The following is a 27,449-nucleotide window of genomic DNA, read 5'->3' on the forward strand; positions in this document are numbered from 1 at the left end:
TGCTGCTCCACCCAACATTCACCGCTGCTCCCCACCCCCCAAGCTAGGGTTGCCAAGTCCAATTTAAGAAATATCTGGGGACTTTGGGGATGGAGCGAGGAGACTTTGGGGGTGGAGACAGGAGACATTGGGGGTGAAGCCAAGATCAAGGCTGTGACAAGCATAATTGAACTCCAAAGGAAGTTCTGGCCATCACATTTAAAGGAACAGTACACCTTTTCAATTCCTTCCTTCCATAGGAAATAATGGATAGGGGCACCTTCTTTTGGGGCTCATAGAATTGGACTCCCTGGTCCAATCGTTTTGAAACTTGGGGGAATATTTTGGGGAGAGGCACTAGATGCTGTACTGAAAATTTGGTGCATCTACCTCAAAAAACAGCCCCCCCCCAAGCCCCAGATACCCACGGACCAAATCTCCATTATTTTCTATGGGAATAAATCTCCATAGGGAATAATAGAGTTCCCAGCAGACATTTCCCTTCCCTCCCCCCACTTTGTGACAACCCTGAAGCGGGGGGAGGGCCTCCAAACCGGGGGATCCCCTGCCCCCACCTGGGGATTGGCAACCCTACCCCAAGCAGCCATTTTGTGGTTGGTCCCCCATCCAATGGCTGCCATTTTAAGATGCACCCACTATGCTTTCTTGACATTCCAAAGGTGCACCTGCACTCAGCAAGGTTAGGGACCCCTGACTTTCATAGCACTTCTCTCCCCTGATCAGAGGACTTCCTATATAGTATTCCATTATATCTTCCCGTATCCCTAGTGATAGATCAAGACAGATATCAAGATAAGATGTGTTAGTCTGGCTGCAGCACTAGCAAAGAGCAAGAGTCCAGTAGCACCTTAAGGACTAACACAATTTGCGGCAGGGGAGGAGCTTTTGTGAGTCACTGCTCCCTTGGACACCTAATCCAATCACCAATTTTGTTAATCTTTAAGGTGCTACTGGACTCTTACTCTTTTCCACACATCCCCTGGTAAGAGGGACCGGTATAATCACTGCTTATAAAGGGAACAGTTAACTCCTGCATCCAAGGGTTGACTTGAAAGCTAAATTAGATAGCAATGCTAGGCCAGAGTCAACCTTGCAGTTTTTAGGTTGGAGCACGTGGATGAGTCCTATAAACAGCAAAGGCAGTATGGGCTGTAGAGCAGGTTGCTGCTTCTGCTTACACTTCTGGTTATACAAGATCAATGGTTTTCAATAAGCCCTCGTACAAACAGAAGGGCTAGCACAAAAGGGAGTGCATTCCATGTTGAATCCTGTCTCACACGCATGGCGTTGGTCTCTAGGATCCAAGCCAGAGTGATTAGAATACTCAGTGTGGATTTCAGTCCTTCAAAACAACTCCGGGGAGAGGGGGTGGAAGAGACAACACAGAAGGAAAGCTTCACTTCCCCCTTTGGGCTCAATTTCAAACCCTCCCCCACCCCACCGCCACCTTTCATTCTGGTATAGAGAAAAACAGGCATGGCCTGGAACCTGGATACCTTTTGCCTGGCTGCCATTTAGGGTTGCCAAGTCCAATTCAAGAAACATCTGGGGACTTTGGGGGTGGAGCCAGGAGACTTTGGGGTTGGAGCCAGGAGACATTGGGGCGGAGCCAGGAGCAAGGCTGTGACAAGCATAATTGAACTCCAAGGGAGTTCTGGCCATCACATTTAAAGGGACAGCACACCTTTTAGAATGCCTTCCTTCCATAGGAAATAATGAAGGATAGGGGCGCCTTCTTTTGGGGCTCATAGAATTGGACCCCCTGGTCCAATCCTTTTGAAACTTGGGAGGTATTTTGGGGAGAGGCACTAGATGCTATACTGAAAATTTGGCACCTCTACCTCAAAAAACAGGCCCCCCCAGAGCCCCTGACACCCGCGGATCAATTCCCCATCATTCCCTATGAGAATCGTTCATGGAGGTGCATAATGGCTGTGGTGGTGGGGCTTCCCCCGCCAGCCAGCTGGCTGGGGGAGGGGGGAAGCCTGTAAAACCGGGGGATCCCCCGCTGGGACCTGGGGATTGGGAAGCCTACTGCCATTAAAGGCAGCCCTGAGTGTCGCCATTTGCAGTTCCTGCTTTGCACCAACTCTTATGGTTCTGGTGATCGACATAAAATCTTGTGGCGCAAGGTGTGTAGATTAAGTATACACTTCCTAAAGAATCCCAAATCACCACCTGAAGTTTTACGCTGAAGAATTAAAACACAGGAGCCTCGAGGCACTTGGAATTGTCGTAACACTTCAAATCACCTACTGCCATATCTTTTAACGGGAGATGCCGGGAATTGAACCTGGGACCTTCTGCATGCCAAGAAGACGCTCTACCACTGAGCCACAACTTCTCCCCAATATCACCAAGAGGGTAGAAACCCCTGTCATTCTGTTAAATTCGAGTCCATTAGCACCTTAGAGTCCAACTAGACTTTCAGGGTAGAAACTTGCAAAAATCAGATCTGATGAATGGCTCTTTGGCTCTAGAAAGCGTATTACACCCCCCCAAAAAAAATCTGGTTGGTCTCTAAAATGCACCTGGACTCAAATCTAACTGTTCTACTGCAGACCAACATGCCTACCCTTGGAAACTACCCACTAATTCTGCCACAGTTATTGTTGTTATTACTAAACACATTCATACTATGAAATGGAAGGGGCACATGTTCTCCTCCCTTCCCCACTGTGTCCCTTATCTAAACACGAACATATTCAGTTCTCACAAGAGTTGTTCAACTTGCATTGTGTTTATTGAAACTGAGGGGAAGACAAAAGGACACAAAGGGAGATCCAGCGTTTTTAGTTCAAGGAGGAAGGGTCTGTTTCCCTTTTTTTAAACATATGTGCTGCTGCCAAAGCGAACACTATTCCCATTTTTTTAAAAAATCACAAACCTTGCCACTCCCAACCAAAATTCACCTGCTGTTTCAGTTTCTCCTTCAAATACCAAGGACTAAAAACTTGCTACCCTTTTTAATTAAATGGAGGAGGGAGGGGGTCGCACAGGTGTTTTTCAAAGCCCTTTGTCATAACGTACCAAACTAGTATTTCTCAAAGCCCCTTTTTGTAACATGCTGAACGAGGAGGTAGAGAAAGGAGGGCAACACTTTCACACTGCCCCCCCCCCTCCAAACACACACCTGCATGGCCCTTTTGGGGTAGAAATAAAACATGGAGTTGAACATAGTGAGCAAGCCATAAGGAGATGCTGCATGGTGATAACTGTGTAAGATTAACAACAACCCTACTAAAGATCAAGAGGTGTGAGGGGGTGTAAAGGAAGGCAATTTTACTTCTCTACTTTAGGGAAGGTTCCTTGAATGCCCCCCGATCCCTTTTCAAGCAGAATGCTGCATCGAGAGAATGAAGCAGCTAAGAAAGAGATTGTTCCCTGGGATATGCATCAGGCATGCAAACTGCAAGATAAGCTTCTGTTGTCTTTTCTCTCGAGTTATGTTCTTCTTAATCAGCTTCCAGAAGAATCATGCACACTAATGAGCTGGGGTGGAGAGGAGAGAGACGCTCATCCCAACTGCCCGCCCTGAGCCTGCTTCGGCGGGGAGGGCGGGGTATAGATAAAAAATTCATTATTATTATTATTATGCAGTTCCACCAAGGGAACCCAGAGATAGGCATGGCATCCGCAGCCAGTGGGTGGGCTCTCTGGCTCCGTACCAGAGGGAAGTCCAACACCATGCGAGCAATTCGGCACTCCTATGAGCCTGTACTTTTCTCAGAAGCCCAGCTGTCTCCTACCAGTTATGAAGGTAGGGAGAAGAGTGAGGGAGAATGTAACCAAATCCAAAAGCAGAGCCTTTTCCTGCCCATTGCTGTGCAGTGGTGAGGAAAAGACGCGCTCAGCTGGGAAAGCTCCTGCAGGAAGCCAGCTCTCTGATCAGGAAGACTCGAGCAACAAACAACAAAAAAGGAGGACTACATCTCATTTAGAGCATTGCCAGGATCCCTGGGCACCAGCTGTTCATTTCAGTTCACCAAGTGTTCTCGCTGGTCCAAGCCAGATGCTCGTTCGGCTCACCAGATCCAACACAGCAGCACCTCCCCTCGAGGGCCTGACAGGCAACACAACTGCTGAGAAAGAGTCCGCAAGTCAACGTGCAACTCCACCTGCAAGCCAAAGGGGCTTTTCCGGACTCTCACTGTTCCTTGACACGGTCAGCTGATGCCGTGGAGCCGGCTTGGAGTAACCCTGCTGAGTGGCACGCCTCTTCTTCAGAATCGGGACTCTCCAATTGGCTGTCTTCCATGCTGATGTCACTCCAATGAGGGAAGGGCTTGATGCTGCTTCCAGCAAGATGGCTTCCTCCGTCAAAGCTTGGGGAGAGAGAAGGGAGTGTTGGGTTTCAAGGCAAAAAAAAAAAAAACCCAGTGCAGGTTTTTGTATATTTCTTGAGCTCTTCCTGAAGTCAACAATCCCTGAACTCCCCAATTGCTGCCCCGACCAGAATTGGCCTTCAGAAACACCGTTGTTCACCCTATCATGGTGTGAACATGAGAGACCTGATAGCAAGGAATTCATCACATCAGATTTCAAAGGGAGAGCAGTCTTCCAGGCAATCAAGGGGGTGGGGGAAAGTGGAAGAAACAGAGAGAATAAGAGAGATGTCTCTAAGATTGGGCTACCATGGAGGAGCTGGGAGCCAAGACAGCCAGAGGCCTGGAGACATGGCCTAGGGAACTACAGAGGAACAAGGAAGAGGTCAAGGCAAGAGGAAGAATGGGCAGAAAAGAAAAGAAAGGGCAGCAACTCCATGGGCAATGTGAGAGCCTTGGGCCATGCTGAACTGCTGCAGGGAAGGGCAACTGGAGAAAGCAGCTTGGCACAGCCCAGCTGGTAGGGCTGCCAGCTCTGGGTTGGGAAATACCTGGAGAGTTTGGGGGTGGAGCCCAGGGAAGGGAGGGACCTCAATACCATAGAGTCTGCCTTCCAAAGCAGCCGTTTTCTCCAAAGGAACTAATTTCTGTGGTCTGGCGATCATTTGTAATAGTGGGAGATCTCTGGGCCCCACTTGAAAGTTGGCAACCCTAAGAGCTGTGTACTGGAGCGGAGAAGGAAGGAGTCTGGACCTCTACGTCCCTCAGAAAGACGAGGGAGGGGATCTGGGCTTCTGTGACATCTTCACAAGGGACGCCTGTGCTCTGCTGGGACTCTCTGTGGAATCACCTCTCAGTGATTGCTCAGTTGCTCTCCTATCTGATTATTTTAATGTTGGCTAGTTAACAGTACAGGCCCTGTGCAGAGCTACACCCACTGATTTCGAAGGGTGTAACTCTGCTTGTTTGTTTATTAGATTTTTTTAGTCGCCAGTCTTGTGGCAACTTGTAACATTAAAACCTGTGGTGGATTGGGGTCAAGGCACTCCTACTTGTCTCTCCTGGCTTTCTTTCTCTACCAGCTCAGGGACAGGAGCAGGCCCAACTATGGCCTGTGGCTTAGAGGGTCTATATAGGCCTTGTGCATTGGTGACAGCTGTTACCAAAGTAACCTTAAAAAAAAAAAATCTACACAGCCAATCAAATCTCCAATGGCCAATCAGAAAACTTGCTGAATAAAAGCCCTCTCTGGCCCCACTCACTTTCTAAAAATACTTGGTGGACACCAGAAAAGGTGCTGGCACCATGTTGGGGGCCCCTGGTTCAAGAGATCAAGATCCAGTGCCTTGTATAGCTTGTCCCATATCCAGGGCTTTTTTTGTAGCAGGAACTCCTTTGAGTAGTAGGCCACACACCCCTGATGTAGCCAGTCCTCCAAGAGCTTACAGTAGGCCCTGTAAGAAGGCCCTGTAATGAGGATTGGCTACATCAGGAGGGTGTAGCTTAATATGCAAAGGAGCTCCTGCTACAAAAAAAAAGCCCAGCCCATATCTGAGAAGAGTCACCACTAACAGACGAAAGTGTGGCGATCCAGTGTGGTGTGGCAACTAGAGGTTTGGATTAGGACCAGGAGACCTGGGCACAAATCCCTACTCAACCACAGTGCTCACTGCAGCAGTCACTGAAAGCCTAGCCTACCCCACAAGCTCGTTGTGAGATTAACTGGCCAGGTTGCACAGCTCTGACTCAGGGATCTGTTTAAAACTGCTGCATCCATTCCAGCAAGGCTCAAGTAGAGGGGCGTACAGGGATATTATTTGCCCAGTTTAGTCCTAGAGATAAACCTTGGGTCTTAGAGGGTGGGGTGAGAGTTGGGAGATGCATTTGTGCCAATTACCTGCCACCCAAATCCCCTCTAGCCAACACAGATGAGTGGCAGTCCTCCTCCTGCACCCAGCCGCAGTTCGACATGGCATAATGGAGGATGGCATCCGTGACGCTCAGAGGGCCCCGTCCTTGGACATAAGCTTCGATTTCCGGCACGGAGAGCTGGCTCTGCAGGAAGAGGTGCAGCTGGCTGTCTGATAGGAGTACAACGTTTTGTACCACCCTAAAACAAGAACAAGTCATAAGAACATAAGAAGAACCCTGCTAGATCAGACCAGCATCCTGTCTCACAGAGTGGCCAGACAGTTCCTCTGGAGGGCCAACAACAGGGCTTAGAGGCCGAGGTCTTCTCCTAATATTGCCTCCAAGCTCTGGGATTCAAAGGCTTAGTGCCGCTAAATGTCGTGACGGCTAGTAGCCATTTAGGCTTATCCTTCATGAATCTATCTAATCCCCTTTTAAAGCTGTTAATTCCTGTGGCCGTCACTACATCCTCTGGCACTGAATTCCACAGTTTCATCACTCTCTCAGTAAAGTATTTCTGTTTGTCCATCCTGAACTTACTGCCGATGTTCCCTCTAAGCTGTGGAGTCTCGTGAGCAGAAATTCTGCTTTGTGAGCTACTAGTATTAAAGGTGTGAGCTACTGGCATTAATGTTGTGAGCTACTGCGTGAATTAGTTTGCTCTGGAGCCATTTTTTTGTGCGCTAAAACAAAAATATGTGAGCCAGAGGGTAAAAAACTGAGCTAGCTCACACTAACTCAGCTTAGAGGGAACACTGCTTACTGCCCATCATCTTCATTGGATGCTGTCATACAGCCTGCAGCCTTTTCCAGACAGGCCTTTTATGCTTTCCTCCCAGGTCCCACTCCCTCCCTCAGGGCAAGTTTTCCCTCCAAAACTCTGCTACCCAATCAGAGGGACACTAGGCCTAGACAGATGCCCTCAAGTTCTGGTATTTGGAGAGATGGGGAAAGAGTTCTCTTTTTCGAATGAGTACAAAACCCAGAGATAGTAGGAAGGCCCTGAGAAGCCAAGCAGAGTGTTCTCAAACCGAGACTTGAAGCTATCACCTTCCAAAAGAAGATGGCTGGCAGGATGCTCGCGTTGGATTGCAGCTGAGCGTGATTTCCTGAAAGGCATGGCTTGTCACCAGGTTAGCACAGCATAGCTTTCTCCACAGGCTGGAAAAGAACACCATGGGGTAGTCTGGGTCTCGTGCTGGCTTTAAAAGTCCAGGAGACGCAGCTGGATGGGGCGGTCACGCTCCTGTGCACAGAGTGAGGTGAGGGAGGGACTGCCAGAAGACTGCTAACTGGGGCAGAGACACAAAGAAATGCAGTGGGAAGATAAATTCATTTCAAAATATTAATAACCCCCATGCATTCTGCATTAAGCTTCCTCAGTGGGGTCTAAAAAACATGTTTTAAAAGACCCAATTTCTGAGCATATACAAAGAACTATTTAATTGTCAAGGGGTGCAGCCAGACGTACCATTAGTGGCGATACGGCTCCGTCTCGCTGACGGATTAAATGTGTTCATTCAGACATCCACATCTGGCAATCGAGCGTATTCCAGTGTCATCCCGGCTTGCTACGCAACTATGGCATATTAATTTGACAGCACATAAAGTCCGATCTTTTTTCAAAAAAGCTGCACAAGATCAGCTTTTTCCTGTTTGGACAGCTCACGCGCGATACTGCCTCTCACCTTTTTTTTAGAAAAAAGCCCCAGCAGACATGCGCATTGCCAGATCATCCGGGAATCTGAGGTGACGCTTCTGCTTCTCCAATCAACACAGGATCGGAGGCGGGGGGAACGTTATCCCACTATTTAGAACAGGAAAAAGTCTCTTTTTTTCAATGTGGAGGATTTCTGGAAACTTCCCCCCCCTCTGAAGTAACGTTTGATTTCCCACCTCCAAACAGTTGGGCGCATGTTCAATGGACCCTCCCCCCTCCCAGAAATCACCACCTGATCACGCATGCTCCAAGAAAAGAGCGCGATAGTATTGGATGTCTGAACGCTCAACAAAATGAGTCGCATTCTTGGATGCTCGTCTGAATGGCCTTGCATCGAATCAATATTCAGCTGTTCAAACTTGAGCGCTACACACACGCTTTTAATGTGAGGTGCGACCGCACCCAAGAACTATCAAAACACTGCTAGAAACTTAACATGTTCTTTGTCCACACGCAGAAGTTCTGTATTTTTCAACACGTTTTTATCATTGTTTCAGTATGTTTTGAACAATTAAACAAAACAGTCAAAAGGTATGTTAACCCTTTCTTCTTTAATTTTTGACACCTGTATAGATTGGCCTGAGAAAGCTTAATGAGAAAAAGTTATTCATATTTTGGAATGAAATATTAATGTTTTGGAATAAAATTTTCTTCCCACTGCACGATTGCTTTCCTCTCTCCTGGGGCACTGGCTACTCAGTCCAGACACACCTTTGAGTTGGAGTCACAGGAAAGGAGAGCAATGCTAGGCCAGAGTCGACCTTGCAGTTTTTAGGTTGGAGTCCTAGCCCTGACCTGGATATCCCAGGCAAGCTCAGTCTTGTCAGATTTGGGAAGCTAAGCAGGGCCAACTCTGGCAAGTACTTGGATGGGAGATCTCCAAGGAATACCAGAGCTGTAGGCAGGAGCAGGCTTTATTCAGCCACCTCTCTGAATATCCTCCATGCCCCCAGTAGGTGTCAGTCACCAAAGGTCACCATGACTTCCAGGCGCACACAAACACACATATACACATAGAAATACCCCCCTCCCAAGAAAGAAAGAAAGAAAGAAAGAAAGATCAGTCATAAATGCGCCCTCCATCCTTCTGTTTTCCACTCACTTCTCCAGGAACTGCTGAAGGCCCTGCCGTCGCTTCTCAATGAACTCATCTGTATTGCCAGCAAAGAAAGTGGACTTCCCAGGAAGCTCTGGGACGGGCCTGAAGGGTAGGAGAAGCAGAAGGAAAACATTCCACATAAACAAGAGAGAGGCACCTGCGGCTTCTCAGCATAACCCCCTGCACTTGTGTGCTCCTTAGAAAGCATCTCTCTGAAAGTCTGCCCTTTTTATCCATCGTTTCCTCTGGCCAGTTTCATGGGAAGCCCTGCACCCTCAGTGGGAAGGGCTTTTCCTCCTGGAGTACTAATAAATGTGAGTTGGTTTTGATTATTGAACCAAGCAGGGGTTGAAGTAAGGTGAAGCCCCCTCTCCCTTCCTAATATGGCCCAGGCCTGAACTGGGGGTCACACACACCTGCCATTTACCTTGCACAAACACCCACCAAAATCCATGATTTTCACCAGATCTGTTTTGGCTTTTCTAGAGCTGAACTGCCAAGATCATGCCAGACAAACCTGCAAGGACTCAGCTCCTCTGCAAAGTTAGTATGGAGGACTTTGAATTCTGCCAGGAGTCCCGCAGAGTGGAGCCCAACAAGTGGTTTAGAAAATGGGCGGGGCCAGGTGGGACTTTTGCTCAGCAAGTTTGGCCAGCAAGTTGCCCAGCAAGTCTGATTGACCACTGGAGATACGATTGGATGTGCAGACTTCTTTTTAAAAAGTTGCTTTGGCAACAGCACAAGCATCTTCACTGTGTGACAGAAGGTAAGCTGCGGCAGCCATTGTGCGATTGTGCCCACCACACAGTGTCAGAATTGCAGAGGTACCTATAGGGGACCTTTGGACTATGCCAAGCAAGTCAGGAACAAATTAGACTGGATGCTATACAATGGATCTCTCAAATGTTTATTGATATATAACAGCTTCAGCTATTTTAATTAAGAGACACAGCAAGGAATGGGGGGAGGTAGTAATCTAGCCTCCATTGCCATTTCCCCAAACTATGGTTACTGGTCCTTTTGAGAGAACACTCAGATGCTTGTACAGAACAAGTAGTTCCAGGGGGCTGTTCACCCTTATGGAAGCAACACAGCGCAGGGAGCAAGAGAAGGGTTAAATCCATCCTCCACCACAGCCCAATCCAAGTCAGGGGTGAATGAGAAAGAATAGCTATTTAACTATTTTAAAAGCCATATCCAGCATTTAGTCCAGTCTGGCCTTCCAGGATCAGAATTTACAGAGAACTTTTTGCAGGTAGGCTGGAATCAAAGCTCCCCTTCTGCTAAGAGCTGAATGATGTTAAAAATATCTTTGCAAAAACCTCCCGTTTCAAGCCTGATCACTAGGGATGGGTGTGAACTGCATTTTTGTGGTTCAGTTTGTGGTTCAACCACAAACCAATACACTGGCTCACAAACTGAACCAGTTCATATTGGTTTGAAGTTTAAACCCTTGCTTTCTGCTCCCCACGGGTTTTTGCAGGGAGCAGAAAGCAGGGCTTAAATGGCTCGGAGTCAATTAAACCCAACAGCTGAGCAGCAGGGATTTTTTCGTGAAGAGCCACCACAAACTCCATCGGATTCATGGAAGTTCATGGAGGTTCATGACCAGTTTTTGTTCGTCAGCCAATTCATGCCCATCCCTACTGTTCACTTCTTACAAAACAGGCCTGTGCCATCTCAAGCTTCGTGCACATCACTGATCCTAAGCAGACTCTTCCAAGTGCACTGACTTCAGTGGACTTAGAATGGTGTTAGGGTTGCCGATCCCCAATTGAGGGCAAGGGATCCCCCGGTTTGGAAGCCCTCCCCCCACTTTAGGGTTATCAGAAAGCAGGGGAGGGGGGGTGGAAATGTCTGCTAGGCACTCCATTATACCCTATGGAGACTGGTCCCCATAGGGTATAATGGAGAATCGATCTATAGGTATCTGGGGCTTGGGGGGGGGGGCGGGTCTTGTTTTTTGAAGTACAGTCACCAAATTTTCAGCATAGCACCTGGTGCCTCTTCTCAATCCCTCCCCCCCCCCCCCAAGTTTCAAAAAGATTGGACTAGGAGGTCCAATTCTATGAGCCCCAAAAGAAGGTGCCCCTATCCTTCATTATTCCCGATGGAGGGAAGGCATTTAAAAGGCGTGCAGTCCCTTTCAATGCGATGGCCAGAACTCCCTTTGGAGTTCAATCGTACTTGTCACAGCCTTGCTCCTGGCTCTACCCCCAAAGTCTTCTGGCTCCAACCCCAAAGTCCCCAGATATTTCTTGAGTCGGACCTGACAACCCTAGCTTTGGATTGCACAGGCAATGGTGCAACACAATTCGCATGTGTCCTGGCAGCTTCCACTCAAGTACACACTAGAAGTCTCCCATTGTTTTATCAAGCTTTGTGTCCATGATCAACTTGCTCAGAAGCAGAGGTTTCTAAACTGAGGAGACAGAATCTTGACTTCTCCAAACAGCTAGCTTTAGAGTATAGCAGGCTCTTAAAAAAAACAATAAGGCTGCTGTTTCACACTTACACTAATCCAGCATTCTTCTGTAACCGTTTCTTCAGCCACACAAACTCCCGGTACCGTCTGCGCACACAAGATGTCTTGGCAGTGAATGCTTTGCTATTGGTCTATAATAAAAGACACAAGCAACATACCTTATTGCAGGGTCCACCTCGACTCTTTCTGACTCTGGCTCCCTCTGCTGGTTGCTGTGTTAAAACTGAACGGATATTTATAAAATTCAACTGGTACTGGCTCTGAAAAACAAGGCCTACAACTAGGGGCTTTGGTTCTCTCTCCCATATAACTTCTTGGGATGGCTTGTGGTTTGTGCAGGTTTGAAAGCAACCCAATAGCATCCCATTAACATGTTGGTGTTTGTACAGGTGAGTAGTTGTGTTGGGCTGAAACAAAGAACAACGTTTGAGTCCAGTGGCACCTTTAAGACCAACAAAGTTCAATTCTGGGTATATGCTTTTGTGTAAGCTTATACTCAGAATTTAACTTTGTTGGTCTTAAAGGTGCCACTGGACTCAAACTTTGTTTTGTGGTTTGTCCGTCATGCAGAATGCAAAGTCCTGTGTTGCAAAGTCACAATTGGCTTGAAGTTTCCACCTGGTATTCTATGCCTTGCCAACAGAACACGCTAGTAGGACTTTCTTGCCTTCTCCTTCTCCCAACAGCTGCCTGAGGGTGCTAGAGGTTAAGGTGACCCATCCAGACAAAAAGCTACACAGCACTGGTGGCTGCAGTGAAAAGGAGAAATCTACCCCTCCTGCCTCTTGCTAAAGTGGACCTGCGGCCATCATAAGGCATTTTTGCATTAGCGGAAAGCATCCCACTCATTTTGCACATATTGATCAATGACATTTTTAATGGACTCTGTTATTAAGCCAATCAGATCTCCTTTAATTTCTCTCTCTGTATAAAGCTTTTAGTTAATGTCCTTAGATTAATCAGCTGGATGACTAACTCTAGAGTTCCTCTCTTCAAAAACATTTATTCCTGTCAGGGAAAATTTGGTCTTTATTCTGCATTAATCTATTGTTTTAAAGCAACAATAACTAAAAATGTGAGGAGGTGGGGGGTTTTTGGTATTTTTTGTATTTGTGTGTGTGTGTGCGTACGCATGCAATGCCTGGAAGTTATGGCAACTTCTGGTGGCCCCTACTGGGGCACGGAGGATGTTCAGAGAAGTGGCTTGATGATACAGCCTGCCTCTGCCTCCCGGCCCTGGTATTCCAAGGAGGTCTCCCATCCAAGTACTTGCCATGATTGGCCTTGCTTAGCTTCCAAGATCTGCTGAGATCAGGCTTAGCTGGGCTATCCAGGTCAGGGAGTCTTGGGGTTTTTTGTTTGTTAAAGGTACCCTCAAGAGTTAGATTGACAAAGGACCCTGGGATTTCCAGGATATGCATGGCACAGCAGCATAATGAAGCAGACATGAAATTCTAGGTGGGTCGTCACCCCTTTTTTGTAAAAGGAAGTTCAAGTGCAGTTCTAAGCGGAGCTATACCCTTCTAAACTCTTGGGCTTAAAAGGCTGCAACTGTGTTTAGGATTGCAGTGCCAGCTGCAAAATGGCATTATCCTGTATAGATTAAAATGTAGTAGAGCCATCCAGGTCGAAAAGAGACAGTTGAAGCTAGCAACTGTGCCCAGTCTATTCCCCATCAGAGACATGCTCCAGGTATCCCTGCTAACAGAGGTAAAGTGAATAGGAACTCAAGAAGGGATCTTTTCAGGCATGATGCTACACCTTGGCATGTTCACTCCCCTAATAAGTCCACTGAGCACCTTCACTGTTGGCCTTTAGGCATTCCGCTGCGCTATATTTTCTCCTCCTGCTCTGGTTACTTGTTTTTTTATTGTGGCTCTGATCTATATGGCCTGTTCTGTATATTTTTGAAAATCCTTTATTGTTCTGCTTATTCAGTATAATTTTTTTTTGCGATTTATACCATTTTTTCGAAGAACCCCTTCCCCCTAAGATCTATCCATTCTGAACCCTTCCGAAGATTACAGCATAAATATTTTTAAGAAGACTAATAACAATCACCATCAATAGTGGCCATCTAATCTGCCATGGAAGCTCACTGAGTGACCCTGGGCCAGAGTCCAAAGGTAGCCAGCCTCCAGGTGGGGCTTGGAGATCTCCCAATTCTACAACTGATCTCCAGCTGACAGAGATCAGCTCCCCTGGAGATACAGCTGCTTTGAAGGGTGGGCTCTATGGGATTGTACCATACTGGGGCCCTCCCCTCCCCAAACCCTGCCGTCTCCCAGATCCACCCCCAAAGTCTCCAGGTATTTTCCAACACAGACCTGGCAGCCCTAGGCCAGACACACAGACACTCTCAGTCTAATCTACCTCAGTGGGTTGTTGTGAGGATAAAAAGGAGATGAGGAGAACTATGAAAACCACTTTGAGGAGAAAGGGAAGGTATTCTATAAATGAACAAATAAGTATCCTTTTAAAAAAGCAATTTATCCTAGTGCATTGTATAACCTGTGCCAATGAGTTCCACAAGCCAGTTTCCTCACCTGACATAATATGACCTTAAACACACACTTTACCCATTTCAATAGAGGACCAAGATTCGATATTTTGTTGAAAAAAAGAGGATATTTTCTCTACGATTCAAATCCCCACTCCCCACAAGAAAATAGTATAGATCCAGATGGGCAGCCATGTTGGTCTGAAGCAGTAAAAGAAATTTTGAGTCCAGTTGCACCTTTAAGACCAACAAAAGTTTATTCAAGGTATGAGCTTTTGTGTACAAGCAAACCCATCCCCAAAAGCACCAATTGTTTCTGGAGATTTTTTGCACAGAAAAGGTCTTCTCAATAATTTTTGTTGCTCTACTTTGACATCCTCCAAGTGTAGCATTTCAGCTTTCCCATACTCACATGGAGAAATATTTTGTAATCCACATAAGAGTTCCAGGAACCCTCGTTCTGGACACGGGGATCTTGAACCCGCACGGTGGTCAGCTCCTAGGAGGGAAGGCAGAAATTAAAGCTCCTATTCAAACATTTCCCATCTCAATACTGCTCTCCAGTCTTCCAACAGTCTGTGGTAAGAAAGAGAATCCATCCATCTTGAAGAAGGCAATCCACAAACACATTAAGGAAAGACTCCCTGGATCTAACCAAAGGTCTATCTAGTCAGCATTCCTTCTCAGCCAGATGTTCTCATGGAAGCTCTCACACAAAATAGACAAGACAAACAAAATGGGGGTGGGGGGAGACCAACCAATATAGGAAAGATAACCTTAAGCCACCCTGAGCCCGCTTGCAGGATAGGGCGGGATATAAATCTAAAAATTAAATTAAATATCCTAAGAGGTTAAGGCAAAAACTATAATAAAATATAGCTAAACATGCAGCACTAATATAAAAATATACGGTATATTTTAATTATGCATAGGAAATAATAAAATCCCAATAACACCCACATATCTACAGTTCTGTATATACCTATTTAAGATATATCTTTATATACCTATACCTAATATCAGGACAAACATCACAATATATAAATACAGGTGAGAGAGAGAGACTAATCACTATATCTGGATTCTGAATACTGCAGATTGGGCCTAAACAGGTCCATGGGCATATGGAATAAAACACACTAGGATGAGTGGCCTACGTTGCATTTTAAGAATATTTATTCCTACTTACTCCATGGGTGAACATTTCTGTGTGAGGTCTACACTGTATTTGATTGTTGTTGTTTAGGACCATCCTGTATATGATGAGTTTGAAATATATTGATGTTTAACTTATGGAGTGCTCAGCTTGTATTTTACCACTGAGGAAGGCTTTTTAGTTGAAACGTGTTTGGTTCTTGTATTCGGGCACATTTTGTACAATTTTACCTGTATTTATATATTCTGACTTTTATCCTGATATTAGGTATAGGTACTTACATATGGAACTGAAGATATATTGTTTTATTGCGATTTTAATATTTCCTATGCATAATTAAAATATATTGTATATTTTTATAGTAGCACTGTGTGTTTAGCTACATTTGATTATACATCATACAAAGTGTGACATTCACAGCCTTCGTTGCTTGGTTTGTCCCCAGTACCCGGCACTCACTCAATGTTCCCTCTAAGCTGCAGAGCCTTGTGAGCAAAAATTGTGATCTACTGGCATTAAAGTTGTGAGCTCCTGCATAAATTAGTGTGCTCTGGGGTCATTCTTCCTGAGCCAAGACAAAAATGTGTGAGTTGGAGGCTACAAATCTGTGAGCTAGCTCATGCTAACTCAGCTTAGAGGGAACACTGGCTCAGATGTATATCGCCTCTGAACACGGAGGTTCCTTTCAGCTGTCTCCACCAACAGACCGACCCACCATGAATTTGCCCAGCCTTAGTTTATAGCAGGAGGTGTGGAATGGTGTAGTATAACCTGTTCTTATCAGATCTCAGAAGCTAAGCAGGGTCAGTACTTGGATGGAAAATCACCAAGGAAGACTTTGCAGAGGAAGCCAGTGACCAACCACTTCAATCACTTGCCTTGAAAACCCCACAGGTTTTCTGCAGGGTGACTGCAACTTCACAGTCAGCTGAGATTTCACACCACTGTACCGACACAGTTTACAGCCTTTTCAGCTAGCAACTCCAGCTACAACACTGGTCATTAGTTCCATAAATTACGTCTTCAGGAATGTGAAGGACTTCCTTTGCAGCAATTAGGTTTGAAAGGAGACAATTCAATTCAGGAACACTCTTTTCCCTCAAGTCATTTTTGGGGTTGACATGGTTTTACCTGCAGGGGATCCATTCTTTAGGATCAACTCCCCCCCACCAGTGGAATGGTTTTTCAAAGGAGGTGGCTGCAGAGATTCTAAATCTCTGGTTAGAGTCACAAGGTTATGCAAGGCACTCTGGGGGGCTTCACATGGAAGCTGAAACCACCTGATGTTAGGGTTGCCAATCCCCAGGTGGGGGCAGGGGATCCCCCCCCCCCCCCCGGTTTGGAGGCCCTCCCCCTGCTTTAGGGTCGTCAGAAAGCGGGGGGGGGAGGGGAAGGGAGGGAAATGTCTGCTGGGAACTCTGTTTTTCCCTATGGAGATTTGTTCCCATAGAAAATCATGGAGAATTGATCCACAAGTATCTGGGGCTCTGGGGGGGCCTGTTTGGGGGGGTAGAGGCACCAAATTTTCAGTACAGCATCTAGTGCCTCTCCCCAAAATACCCACCAAGTTTCAAAAATATTGGACCAGGGGGTCTAATTCTATGAGCCCCAAAAGAAGGTGTCCTTATCCTTCATTATTTTCTATGGAAGGAAGGCATTGAAAAGGTGTGCTGTCCCTTTAAATGTGATGGCCAGAACTCCCTTTGGAGTTCAATTATGCTTGTCACAGCCTTGATATTGGCTCCAGCCCCAAAGTCCCCTGGCTCCACCCCCAAAGTCCCCAGATATTTTGTGAATTGGACTTGGCAACCCTACCTGATGTACATGCACAGACAGAATATTGCGCCTATTCTGGTTTTTTTGTGTTATTATTTCCTAAGGTTTAATGCCCTTTGAAGTTACAGCAAAAACCAGGTGGTTGGTTGTGTGGGAGACATTTGTGTGGGTTTCATGGCCAGCGTTTCCTGTGATCTTAGGATGATGATTGCGTTGCCTGGATGAGTTTGTGCTTCATGCAGTGAAGAAACAGGATGTAAATTCTTACAGAAACCATTGTGTTATAAAAGGGGGGGGGGGGAGAGAAACTCTGCCCAGTAGTAGGGGTGCCAACCTACAGGTGGGACATGGAGATCTCCCAGAATTACAGTCTCCAGACTACAGAAATTAGTTCCCCTGGGGAAAATGGATGTGTTGGAGGGTGGACTCTTGTGTCATAGTACCCCACTGAGGTCTCTGTCCTCCAAACCCCCAGGTGTTCCCCAGTCTGGATCTGGCAACCCTCCCCCCCATCCTTCACGAATGGCCCAGGGGAACCTGGCAGCCATAGTCTTCATATATAAATGTCCCCTTTTTCAGTTATTTAACAATACGTAAAGTGTGACTTTGCTTCCCTTTGCCTGGGAGATGGCAGAGCTTTCTAGGCAAAACCCAAGGAAGACTGCAGTTTACAACCACACAGCCAGATTGGCCAGCATGCTAATAATGATAACAGTAGCAAGAGAACAGCCATTACTGGTCACATGGCAGGATAGGACTTGAACCCATAGACAAGCCAAGGGAGAGCAGCTACTGCACCACAACAGCAGCCTGCCTTCCGCACTTGGTTCTGCAGTAGATGATGAAGAAGAAGATATTGGATTTATATCCCGCCCTCCACTCCAAAGAGAGCAGCTCACAATCTCCTTTACCTTCCTCCCCCACAACAGACACCCTGTGAGGGCGGGGCTGGAGAGGGCTTTCACAGCAGCTGCCCTTTCAAGGACGACCTCTGCCAGAGCTATGGTTGACCCAAGGCCATTCCAGCAGGTGCAAGTGGAGGAGTGGGGAACCAAACCCGGTTCTCCCAGATAAGAGTCCGCACACTTAACCACTACACCAAACTGGCTCTCCCAAGGCAAAAAACCAAGGCAAAAAACCAAGACCATTTCCACAGACTTGCCTCCCTTCTGTGCAGGGCTCTTCACCGTGGCTGTTTTCCCCAGATTCTGCATTGGCATCTCTGGAGCGCGGCTGTTCCCTGCTTGCTCACTGCCCCAATCAAACTTGAGAACCGAGAACAAGACCGGGACCAAAGGCTAATGCGGAATCAGTCCAACTGAAGAAATAATGGGAACATGGACTGCAGCAACACACACAGAAGAGCACCCTTTGCCCACAGCTACTCTCAGGCAGTCCTCCCTACATGGCAAATACAATGTCCACCAAAAAGCAATGACATACTCCCACTAGCCCTTTGGTTCTCTGGAGGGGGGCATGCAGAGAAACAGCAGGAAGTATGAATCTGGTAGCAGCGTGATGTAGTGGTTAAGAGCGGTGGGCTTTTATCTGGAAAAACGGGTTTGATTCCCCACTCTTCCACATGAAGCTTGCTGGGTGACCTTGGGTCAGTCACTGTTCTCAGCTCTCAGCCCCACCTACCTCACAAGGCGCCAATTGTGGGGAGAGGAAGGGAAGGCGATTGTAAGCTGCTTTGAGGCTCCTTAGAGTAGAGAGAAGCTGGGTGTAAAAATCAACTCTTCTTCTACTTTTATTTCAGGGCATGGGCCCAGTTGAAGATCTGTCTACGTCATCACTGAAACTCCCTGCAGGTGACCTCTCTCATTTTTAGCTTTGTCACATTTAACACCAACTGGAGCCACTTCCTCATGGAGGTGATTCCCTGTTGTACACTCATTTTACCACCGCACACATTCTCATGGGGATATTTACTGTGTTTTCCTTTAGAGCCACTTTTGCCTGCCACCTAGCCACCATTGCTGGAAGGGTTTTCTGCTGGCTGAAAAAAAATCTGGTAGTAGCTATATTGCTATGATGTTGCAGTACTATTGTGATACGCCAAAGGTGGCCAAACTTGTTTAACATAAGAGCCACATAGAATAAATGTCAGGTGTTTGAGAGCCGCAATATATGAACATCAGATGGAAGGAGGGAGGGAGGAAATAGATGGGGAGGGAGAAGAGGTGGAAAGAAAGCGACTTCAACTTTAAATGCATTCTCCAAGCTGCCATCCGGTTTAGCCTGAAGAAGTGATTTAAAGAAAGAAATGCCTTCTCTAAACCAGCCGACATTGTGGAACAACATGTGTGGAAGAGCCACATGTGGCTCCAAGCCACAGCCTGGCCATCCCTGTGGTATATCAATTACTGTTTTTTGGGGGAAACAACAGCAAAAAATCCCTCAGGAGTGGGGTGAGCAATGGCAGACAGAAGGGGGTACACAGGAGAAAATGGTGGCAGAAGCGGGCAGAGAGGTTTGGAGTTCTGCAGAAACCCCCTTTAACTCTGACTTTTCCAGAAGCAAAACTTTTTTGAGCAAACTTGGGATATACATGAACACATGAGGCTGTCTTCTAGTGAATCAGACCATCGGTCCATCAAGGCCAGTATTGTCTCCTCAGACAAGCAGCGGCTCTCTAGAGCCTCTGGCAGAGGTCTTTCACATCACCTACTACCAGATCCTTTTAACTGGAGATGCCAGGGACTGAACCTGGGAGCTTCTGTGTGCCAAGCAGATTACTGTTGAGTCACAGCCCCTCCCCCTTAACCAAGGAAGGAGAATGACTGGAGGATGATATTGTGCGTGTGAGTTTGCTCGAAGAAACTCTGCTTACAGTTTGAGATCCAGGGCTAAGAAAAACACCTTCGCAGAAGCAGCCTGAGAGAAGATGTGGCCCAAGCCATTAATGCATTCATCTCACTTTGGTGATAAAAGAACATGAGCCAAAAGGTGGCTTTGCTCTGTGTTGGCCACCAAGGGAGCTCAGCTGAGTTTGCCCACCTCGCTCAAGGCCATACCCAGCCTGAATTTCCAGATGCAGAGTCCACATTTCTGACAGGGGAAGCGAGCAGATCTGCTACTACCCAAGGGCTTACCTCTTGGTCTTGATGTCCTAACATCCTACATCCACGGCCCAAGGGAAAGCATCTGTAGGGAGGGGGGAAAGGACAAATTAACATAGGCAAGTGTTCCCTTGAAGAGGAAATTGCTCATTCAGTGCTCTTTCCCAGCAATCTTCTTCTGAAAAGAAAAGAATCATGGCCTGATCACATTTATAATACCATCAGCAAGATTATGAAGCAAAACTGGAGCCAACTGTAAGGGTTTTGCATTATGATCTCGGAAACTCAGGTTCAAATCCCCAGTTTGGAATGGAAGCTCACTGGGTGACCCGGAGCCACTTGCTGTTTCTCAGCCTATCAAGCAGAGTGCTTTTCTGTGAGGGTAAAATGGAGGAGAGGAGAGTGGGTGCCTGCTGCTCTGAGTGCCTTGGGAGAAAAGGCAAGAGAAAAATGTACTACATACATAAAGAACATTGTGGGTCATCATTCTTACAATATCTATAAATTTGTAAAGGAGATGAAGTGCTTTTTAATCAGCCAGTCACTTGAGTAAAAACTAAGGTGCCCCTGATTAATCAATCATCAGATTTTATTATTTTTTTAAAAAATACAAGCATTTGCAAATGCTAAAGAAGGCCAGTATGCTTTTAGAGGGAGGGAAGGTGCAATGGTCAAAGTTCTAGACTAAAGTCACCAAGCAAGTTTCAGGGCAAGTCAGGATCTGAACCCATATCTCTTTGGTGCAGCACCCTACCAGGGATCCTTTGTAAACCTGCCAGAAAGTGTGGCAAATGTCAACACCCTTAGGGAAGTCCAAGGCTGATCCATGGGCTTACCACATGACCCAGGTGACTACCGCACAAAGCCAATTCCAAATGTTACCTCAGCTTTTGAAGTTTTAAAGACATTTCTCTCAGCTTTGAGAGGGTTTTAAAAAAAAAAAAAGACAGTTACACCTTGCTTTTTTCCTCAGTGGTGACAATATGAAGTATCATCCTCCCCTCCTTCATTTTATCTTCATAACAACCCTGTGAGGTGGGTTAGACTGAGATAGAGTGACCAGCCTGAGGTTACCCAGCCAGCTGACACAGCAGAGTGGGGATTCGAACCTGGGTCTCCCAGATCCTAGTCGCCCACTTTAACCACTACACTACACTATGTTATCTGAAGGAACACTAACCACACAGAAGCAAATTTCATCTGCATTGAGTTTAAATTTGAAGCACACATTTGAATTACGTAGATTATTTAGAAGGAAAGAATGTTATGCACATGGGGCAGTCTGAAAAAAATCTGAGGGGTGCTTAAATCCTGGTTTAGTTTACAGTTTGGGTAGGACTAGAGAGACTCAAGTGGGCAGCCATGTTGGTCTGAAGCAACAGAACCAAGTTTGAGTCCAGTGACACCTTTAAGACCAACAGTTTAATTCTGGGTATCTGAAGAAGCAGGCATGCACACTAAAGCTTATACTCAGAATTAAACCTTGTTGGTCTTAAAAGTGCCACTGAACTCAAACTTTGTTGTATTGCATGAGTGGGACTACAGAGTTTCTCAGTTTAAAACAGTAACATTTAAAAGTCACAGAATAGTTTTATACCATGAACTATACTAAATGCTTCCTTGTTCCTTGAGGTAAGGACAACATAACATACCTAAATGGGTTCCTGCACTTACTGAGCTCATCTGGCTGGCTAATTGTTTCTGTAGTACTTTTAAATTAGCTTGCAAAGGACTTGGCAATTCTTATCTGATCCTCACACCCTCACACCATTACTCGTTTTTCTCCCAGGGCACCAGGAGAAGCATTGTGATGGATATGAACTTGGGTGTACTTTGCTAATTTCATTTCCAACTTCTGAGAGGACAAACATTCACATACATTCTCCTTACCAGACAGATTTCCAGTACCTCAAGGCACAGAATGAATCTGTCACTCCTCTTTAGACGAAAAGAAAAAAAGCTTAGGGCTGAGAAATGTCTGCAGGAAAAATGTGACTCCTCTTTAGACGAAAAGAAAAAAACTTAGGTCTGAGAAATGTCTGCAGGAAAAATGTGGCTCAGGGCTTCCATTTCAGGGCGACTAGAGCCTTTCCTTCACCACCCAGTGTCAGAGGCTATGCATTCCAGGCAGCTTTCAATGCCAGCCCCCCTCTTCAGAAGTTACCGAAGCATTTTGCACAATGCAGACTATTAGTGGGTGAATGTTAGGTGAGAGGCACTCCATGCATTTTGCAATTCAAAGGACTCTTAAGCGAAGGAAGGGGGGGGGGGGTAAAGGGAAAGCCATTTTCAACCAGATTTGTTGGATGTCGTTAACATTTCTCTCCCAGAATACAGGGCTATGGCAATAGGCAGTTGCCTTCCTCACTGGGGAACTTGCCCTGGCTTGCATGGAAGTTCCCAAGAGGTCTCAGGAACTGACCTCTCTTACCCAAGAACACAAACCTGTTTATTGTAGAACAAACATATCCCCTGGCATTCTCCCAGGCAAAGCAAAGAGAAAGCTGTGTGAGGGAGTGTTTTGTTAGCTATGCCCTGAAGAGCCCTTCCACCACCCCCTCCCCCAGTTGTAAGAGGGACATATGGGTTCAGCTACTATCCCGGACCTGCTCAAGACCTGAGTTCAATCCCGGCAGAAGCTGGGTTCAGGTAGCCGGTTCAAAATTGACTCAGCCTTCCATCCTTTCGAGGTTGTAAAATGAGTACCCAGCTTCCTGGGGGGGAAGTGTAGATGACTGGGGAAGGCAATGGCAAACCACCCCGTTAAAAAGTCTACCGTGAAAACATCCTGATGCAACTGTCACCCCAGAGTTGGAAACGACTGGTGCTTGCACAGGGGACTACCCTTTACCTTTTTTACTGCAGAGCCAAGTGTGGAAGGCAGGCTGCTGTTGCGGTGCAGTGGCTGAGTCCGTGCTCTCCCTTGAATTGTCTATGGGTTCAAGTCCTACCCTGCCCTGTGCCCAGTAACGGCTGTTCTCTTGCTATTGTTATCATTATTAGCATACTGGCTAATCTGGCTGTGCGGTTGTAAACTGCACAGTCTTCCTTGTGCACTACCTTTACCTTTTACTATCCCAGAACTGGTAGGCATTGATAGTTCAAGATGGGCAGCCGAAGAAAAGAGCAAGAGACCAGTAGCATCTTTAAAAAAGCTCCTACCCTGACAGTTCTGAAGAAGTGAGCAGTGACTCACAAAAGCTCCTCCCCTGCCACAAATTTTGTTAGTCTTTAAGCTGCTACTTGACTCTTGCTGTTTTCTACTGGTATATGATGAAAGCCCTGCCCTGGGAGGCCTGGGCCATTAGGTCTCAGAAGCTAAGAAAGGTCAGCTAGGGTTGCCAGGTCAGACTCAAGAAATATCTGGGGACTTTGGGGGTGGAGCCAGGAGACTCTGGGGGCGGAGCCAGGACCAAGGGTGTGACAAGCACAACTGAAATCTGAAGGGAGTTCTGGCAATCATATTTAAAGGCACCCCACACCCTTTAAATGCCTTCTCCCCTCCATTTAGAAATAATGGAGGATAGGGGCACCTTCTTTTGGGGCTCATAGAATTGGACCCCCTGGTCCAATTTGAAATGTAGGGGGTGTTTTGAGGAGAGGCACCGGATGCTAGGCTGAAAAGTGGTGCCTCTACCTCAAAAAAACAGCCCCCTGCCAGAGCCCCAGATTCCTACAAATCAATTATCTATTATACCCTATGTGAATCAGTTTTCATAGGGTATAATGGAGCACCCAGCAGACATTCAAACCACCCCCACTTCACAGGGTGGGGTGAGTGGATCTGGCAGAACAGAACAGAGGGAATACCTCAAGGAACAGTTGCCACTCACAATTATATCCTTCCCTTTTTTGGAAGGGTAAGCCCTTAGAATTCATTTATCAATACAGGTCTGTTTCCCAATCCATTCAGAAGATAGCTCCTCACTCCAGTATCACAGAGATCCCTGGATCCCCTCCAGCCTGGTCCCTTCAAAGGTGTTTTTTAAAGAGTAGAAGCCAGGGTGTATAGTGGTTAAAGTGTCAGACTAGGATATGGGAGAGCCAGGTTTGAATCCCTTCACTCTGCCATGGAAACTTCTGGATGACCTTGAACCAAGTCACACGGACAGAGCCTAACCTACCTACCTCACAGGGTTGTTGGGGAGATAAAATGGAGGAAAGGTGAACAATGCAAGCCACTTGGGGAGAAAAGTGAAGTATAAATGATACAAATAAAACCAAATAAGTAAAATAAATTAAAAACTAGTTGGTCCTTGCCTTTCCCTGACCAGAGCTTAACCCCAAAATCCATTTCCAAAGCCAACAGCTGGAACAAAAACAAACAGCTGAAAAGTCTCAGAGAATGTACAGGGTTCCTCTGACTTCTGGCATGGGGTAATAGTTAGAATGTCAGGCTAGGAGACCCAAGTTCAAATCCACACTTTGCTATAAAAGCTCGTTGACCCATAACATTCTCTCTCAGCCGAACCTACCTTACAGCATAAAAATGGATGGTGGGGAGAGATATTGTAATCTGCTTTGGGTCCCCAGTGGAGAGAAAAGCAGGGTATTAATATCTATGTTAAAAATAAAGAAGAGCACAGGCAGCCAGTGCGTCCCTCCCTTTCCTCCCACACGCATTCTGAATTGCCAGAGGCTGCATTCCAGGAGAGAGGTCAGACCTTCCAAAAGGCTCAAGGTCCAGGCACTTCTCTCACTCGGTCTTCAGAACAACGTTTGAGTTCAGGGGCGCTTTTAACACCAACAAAGTTTAATTCTGGGTATAAGCTTTCAGTCTTAAAGATGCCACCGGTCTCAAAATTTGTTCTGCTACCTCAGACCAACACAGCTATCCACCTGAGTCACTCTCTTCAAACGCAGAATGTTGCCATTTAGCTAAAACACACTTTCTACCTCAGCTCACCAGACCCACGCACGCTGTAATCCCAATTTTGCCATCCAAAAGAGAGCTCGATTAGGAAAAGGCTAAGAACATGACCCACATTCAGATCCCAGATTGACCACAAATTCACCAGGCAGCTTCGGGGCAACATCTCATTCTCCACACCTATGGGGCTTAATAGCCAATTTTATTTAAAATCTTTATAACAGTCTGAGCGTTTTGCACACTTGGGTGTATTATGTAATTATGGGATTTTATGTCAAAGGATCAGAGTGATCAGCACCATCAGCTGCTCCTCACAGAATAAAGGGGGAGTGCTGTTTGGGGGGAGGGATTCTATTGAAGGATGTTGCCAAGGCTGTTTACTGCAGTCCTCCAGGAATCCCATAGCTTTCTTGCACTGGCAGAGGGGCAAATCCTGGCATCTTCTCCTTGCTTTCTTTCTTTATTTTTAATTGCAAAGAGTGGAATAAAACGGTCCATACAACCATCCTCAAGAGGCTAGGCTGAGCGACCCTGAGGTCCCTGAATTTTGTCGCAAACTCAGGATTTGAACCCAGGCCTCCCTGTTCCCAGGGAAACACTGACATCTGACGATGGAGGCTCAGATAGCAGCCACTGCCAAGTCCGCTTTTTTTCATCTTAGGCGGGCGAGGCAGTTGGCCCCCTTCCTGGAACGTGACGACCTGGCAACAGTGATTCATGCTACGGTCACCTCGAGGCTGGACTACTGTAATGCCCTCTACATGGGGCTACCCCTGTGCCGAACCCGGAAACTGCAGTTGGTGCAGAACGCTGCTGCCCGGCTGTTATTAGGGCTCCCAAGATGGGAGCACATTCGACCGGGGCTCCAGGGTCTGCACTGGCTGCCAGTAATATTCCGAGTCCGGTACAAGGTGTTGGTTATGACCTTTAAAGCCCTATATGGCCTAGGACCTGCCTACCTTAGGGACCGTCTCTTCCCACACGTTCCCCAGAGAGTACTACGTTCAGGTTCACAAAACCTGTTGGTAGTCCCCGGGCCAAAGGAGGCCCGCCTAAAATCCACCAGGGATCGGGCCTACTCAATAACGGCACCTTATTGGTGGAACCAACTGCCGGAAGAGGTGCGGGCCCTGCGGGATCTAGGGCAATTCCGCAGGGCCTGTAAGACAGTCCTCTTCCGGCAGGCCTATGATATTAACTGACAATGCAAAATATCCTGGATGAAAAAATGTATCTATAGGCCGCCGGTTTTTACTCTATCTTGTTTTTACTAAATTATGGTTTAATGGTATTTTAATTGTTTAAACTGAAATTGTTTTAATTATTGTGTTGTAAGCCGCCCTGAGACACCTAGGTGAGAAGGGCGGGGTATAAATCTTAATATAAATAAATAAATAAATAAATATCTGATCAGACTCAGGTTTGCAGGCTTTTGAACATTTCTGCTGGGCCCAAGAAACAATTGCTTGCTACGCTGAACAAACATGAAGTGTCTTGTATGGAATCAGCCTGGTGGCCAATCAAAGTTAATGTCGTAATTGACAGCAGCTCTCCAAGGTCTTAGATGGAGGTCCTTCACATCACTTTGAACTGAAGATGCCAGGGATTGAACCTGGGACCTTCTGCATCGCAACGCAGATGCTCTGTCAGGGAGCCTCAGCCTCTTCCCTCAGTGCAGGTCCACAGGTATGGGATGGGGGGGGGGGGCATTATAGACAGATGGGGCAGGGAAAGGCCAGGGGAGGCAGAAGGGCGCCCCTGTCGGTCTCTGCTAAGCTCGGGAGCTGCGTGTGTTTGTTCACGAACAAGGTACATAAAGCTGCAAGAAATACAAAAAAAAAAAACCTCTGAAATGCGCCCTGGACTCAAATAGAAACATGAAGGGAGGGGCCTTACAAATGGCTCCAAGCTCCAGCATGCCATTCCTGGTCTCTGAAACGCTGACAGCTAATTTTCCCTAAGACAAAACGACCCACCCATCCAAGTCGTGTCTATTGCAACAAAATGCAGCCTCTCGTTCTGATATGAAGCAAAGGATTCCTCATCACCGACAACGACGCTGTTCAATGCTAGGAGGGAGTGAACCTGGGACTTACTGCAAGCAAATCATCTTCGCTGAGCAATGCCCGTATCAGCTCCCCTTCCCTTCCCAAGGTTGATTCACTAGCCTATTGCTTCAGAAGCAAAGCCCTGTGAATCCTCCCCTCCAAGCTACCAAGCCACCTGTTTCCTTCCCCGTACCAATCCCCACCCATGCCTCTTGGACCTTTTCCCTGACCCAAGCCCCCTCTATCCCAGATGCCCCATTTCCCTCTTCCCCAGCCCTCCACCCCTTCCATGCTTTCACCACCCTCTTCACTTACGGTCCTGTTTTCCTTTAATAGCTTTCCCCCGAGCAAGTTCCCCTGCCGCGGCGGTCCCTTTAAGAACACCGAAGCCGAGCTGCTTTTCGTAGGCGCTCTCCCCCACGTGACCGCTCTCTCCCTCCGCCCAGAACCGCAAGCCGCGCGGGTTGATGGGAATTGTAGTCTTCAGGCTCAGAACA

General features: G+C 46.8%; 1 protein-coding gene across 2 annotated transcripts; it reads right to left on the reverse strand.

The window, feature by feature from the left end:
* Positions 1-2,724: 2,724 nt before the first annotated feature.
* Positions 2,725-27,329, reverse strand: SNX11 (sorting nexin 11). Of its 2 annotated transcripts, none has more exons than XM_060255485.1 (7): positions 27,268-27,329; positions 20,068-20,119; positions 14,453-14,539; positions 11,571-11,671; positions 9,059-9,157; positions 6,223-6,435; positions 2,725-4,325 (listed from the first exon to the last, which is right to left on the reverse strand). In XM_060255485.1, the coding sequence occupies exons 2-7, from the start codon at positions 20,089-20,091 to the stop codon at positions 4,148-4,150; spliced, it is 702 nt and encodes a 233-aa protein (XP_060111468.1). In that variant the 5' UTR covers positions 20,092-20,119; positions 27,268-27,329; the 3' UTR covers positions 2,725-4,147. The 2 variants fall into 2 exon arrangements, with proteins under 2 accessions (XP_060111468.1, XP_060111469.1); XM_060255486.1 differs by having other exon boundaries at positions 3,806-4,325; positions 6,223-6,402; positions 27,268-27,326.
* Between the last annotated feature and the right edge of the window lie 120 nt (positions 27,330-27,449).

The sequence above is a fragment of the Heteronotia binoei genome, chromosome 15 (assembly GCF_032191835.1).
Source record: "Heteronotia binoei isolate CCM8104 ecotype False Entrance Well chromosome 15, APGP_CSIRO_Hbin_v1, whole genome shotgun sequence".
NCBI lineage: Eukaryota > Metazoa > Chordata > Lepidosauria > Squamata > Gekkonidae > Heteronotia > Heteronotia binoei.

Bases quoted from the DNA above. Each gene is read 5' to 3' on its own strand.
- SNX11 (XM_060255485.1), bottom strand. From the start codon at position 20,091: ATGTTAGGACATCAAGACCAAGAG. The intron at 6,436-9,058 runs GTGAGTGGAAAA...TTCTTGTTTTAG, and splicing joins CTTCAGCAGTTCCTGGAGAA to GGTGGTACAAAACGTTGTAC. The intron at 4,326-6,222 runs GTAATTGGCACA...TCTCTCCCCAAG, and splicing joins AGAGGGGATTTGGGTGGCAG to CTTTGACGGAGGAAGCCATC.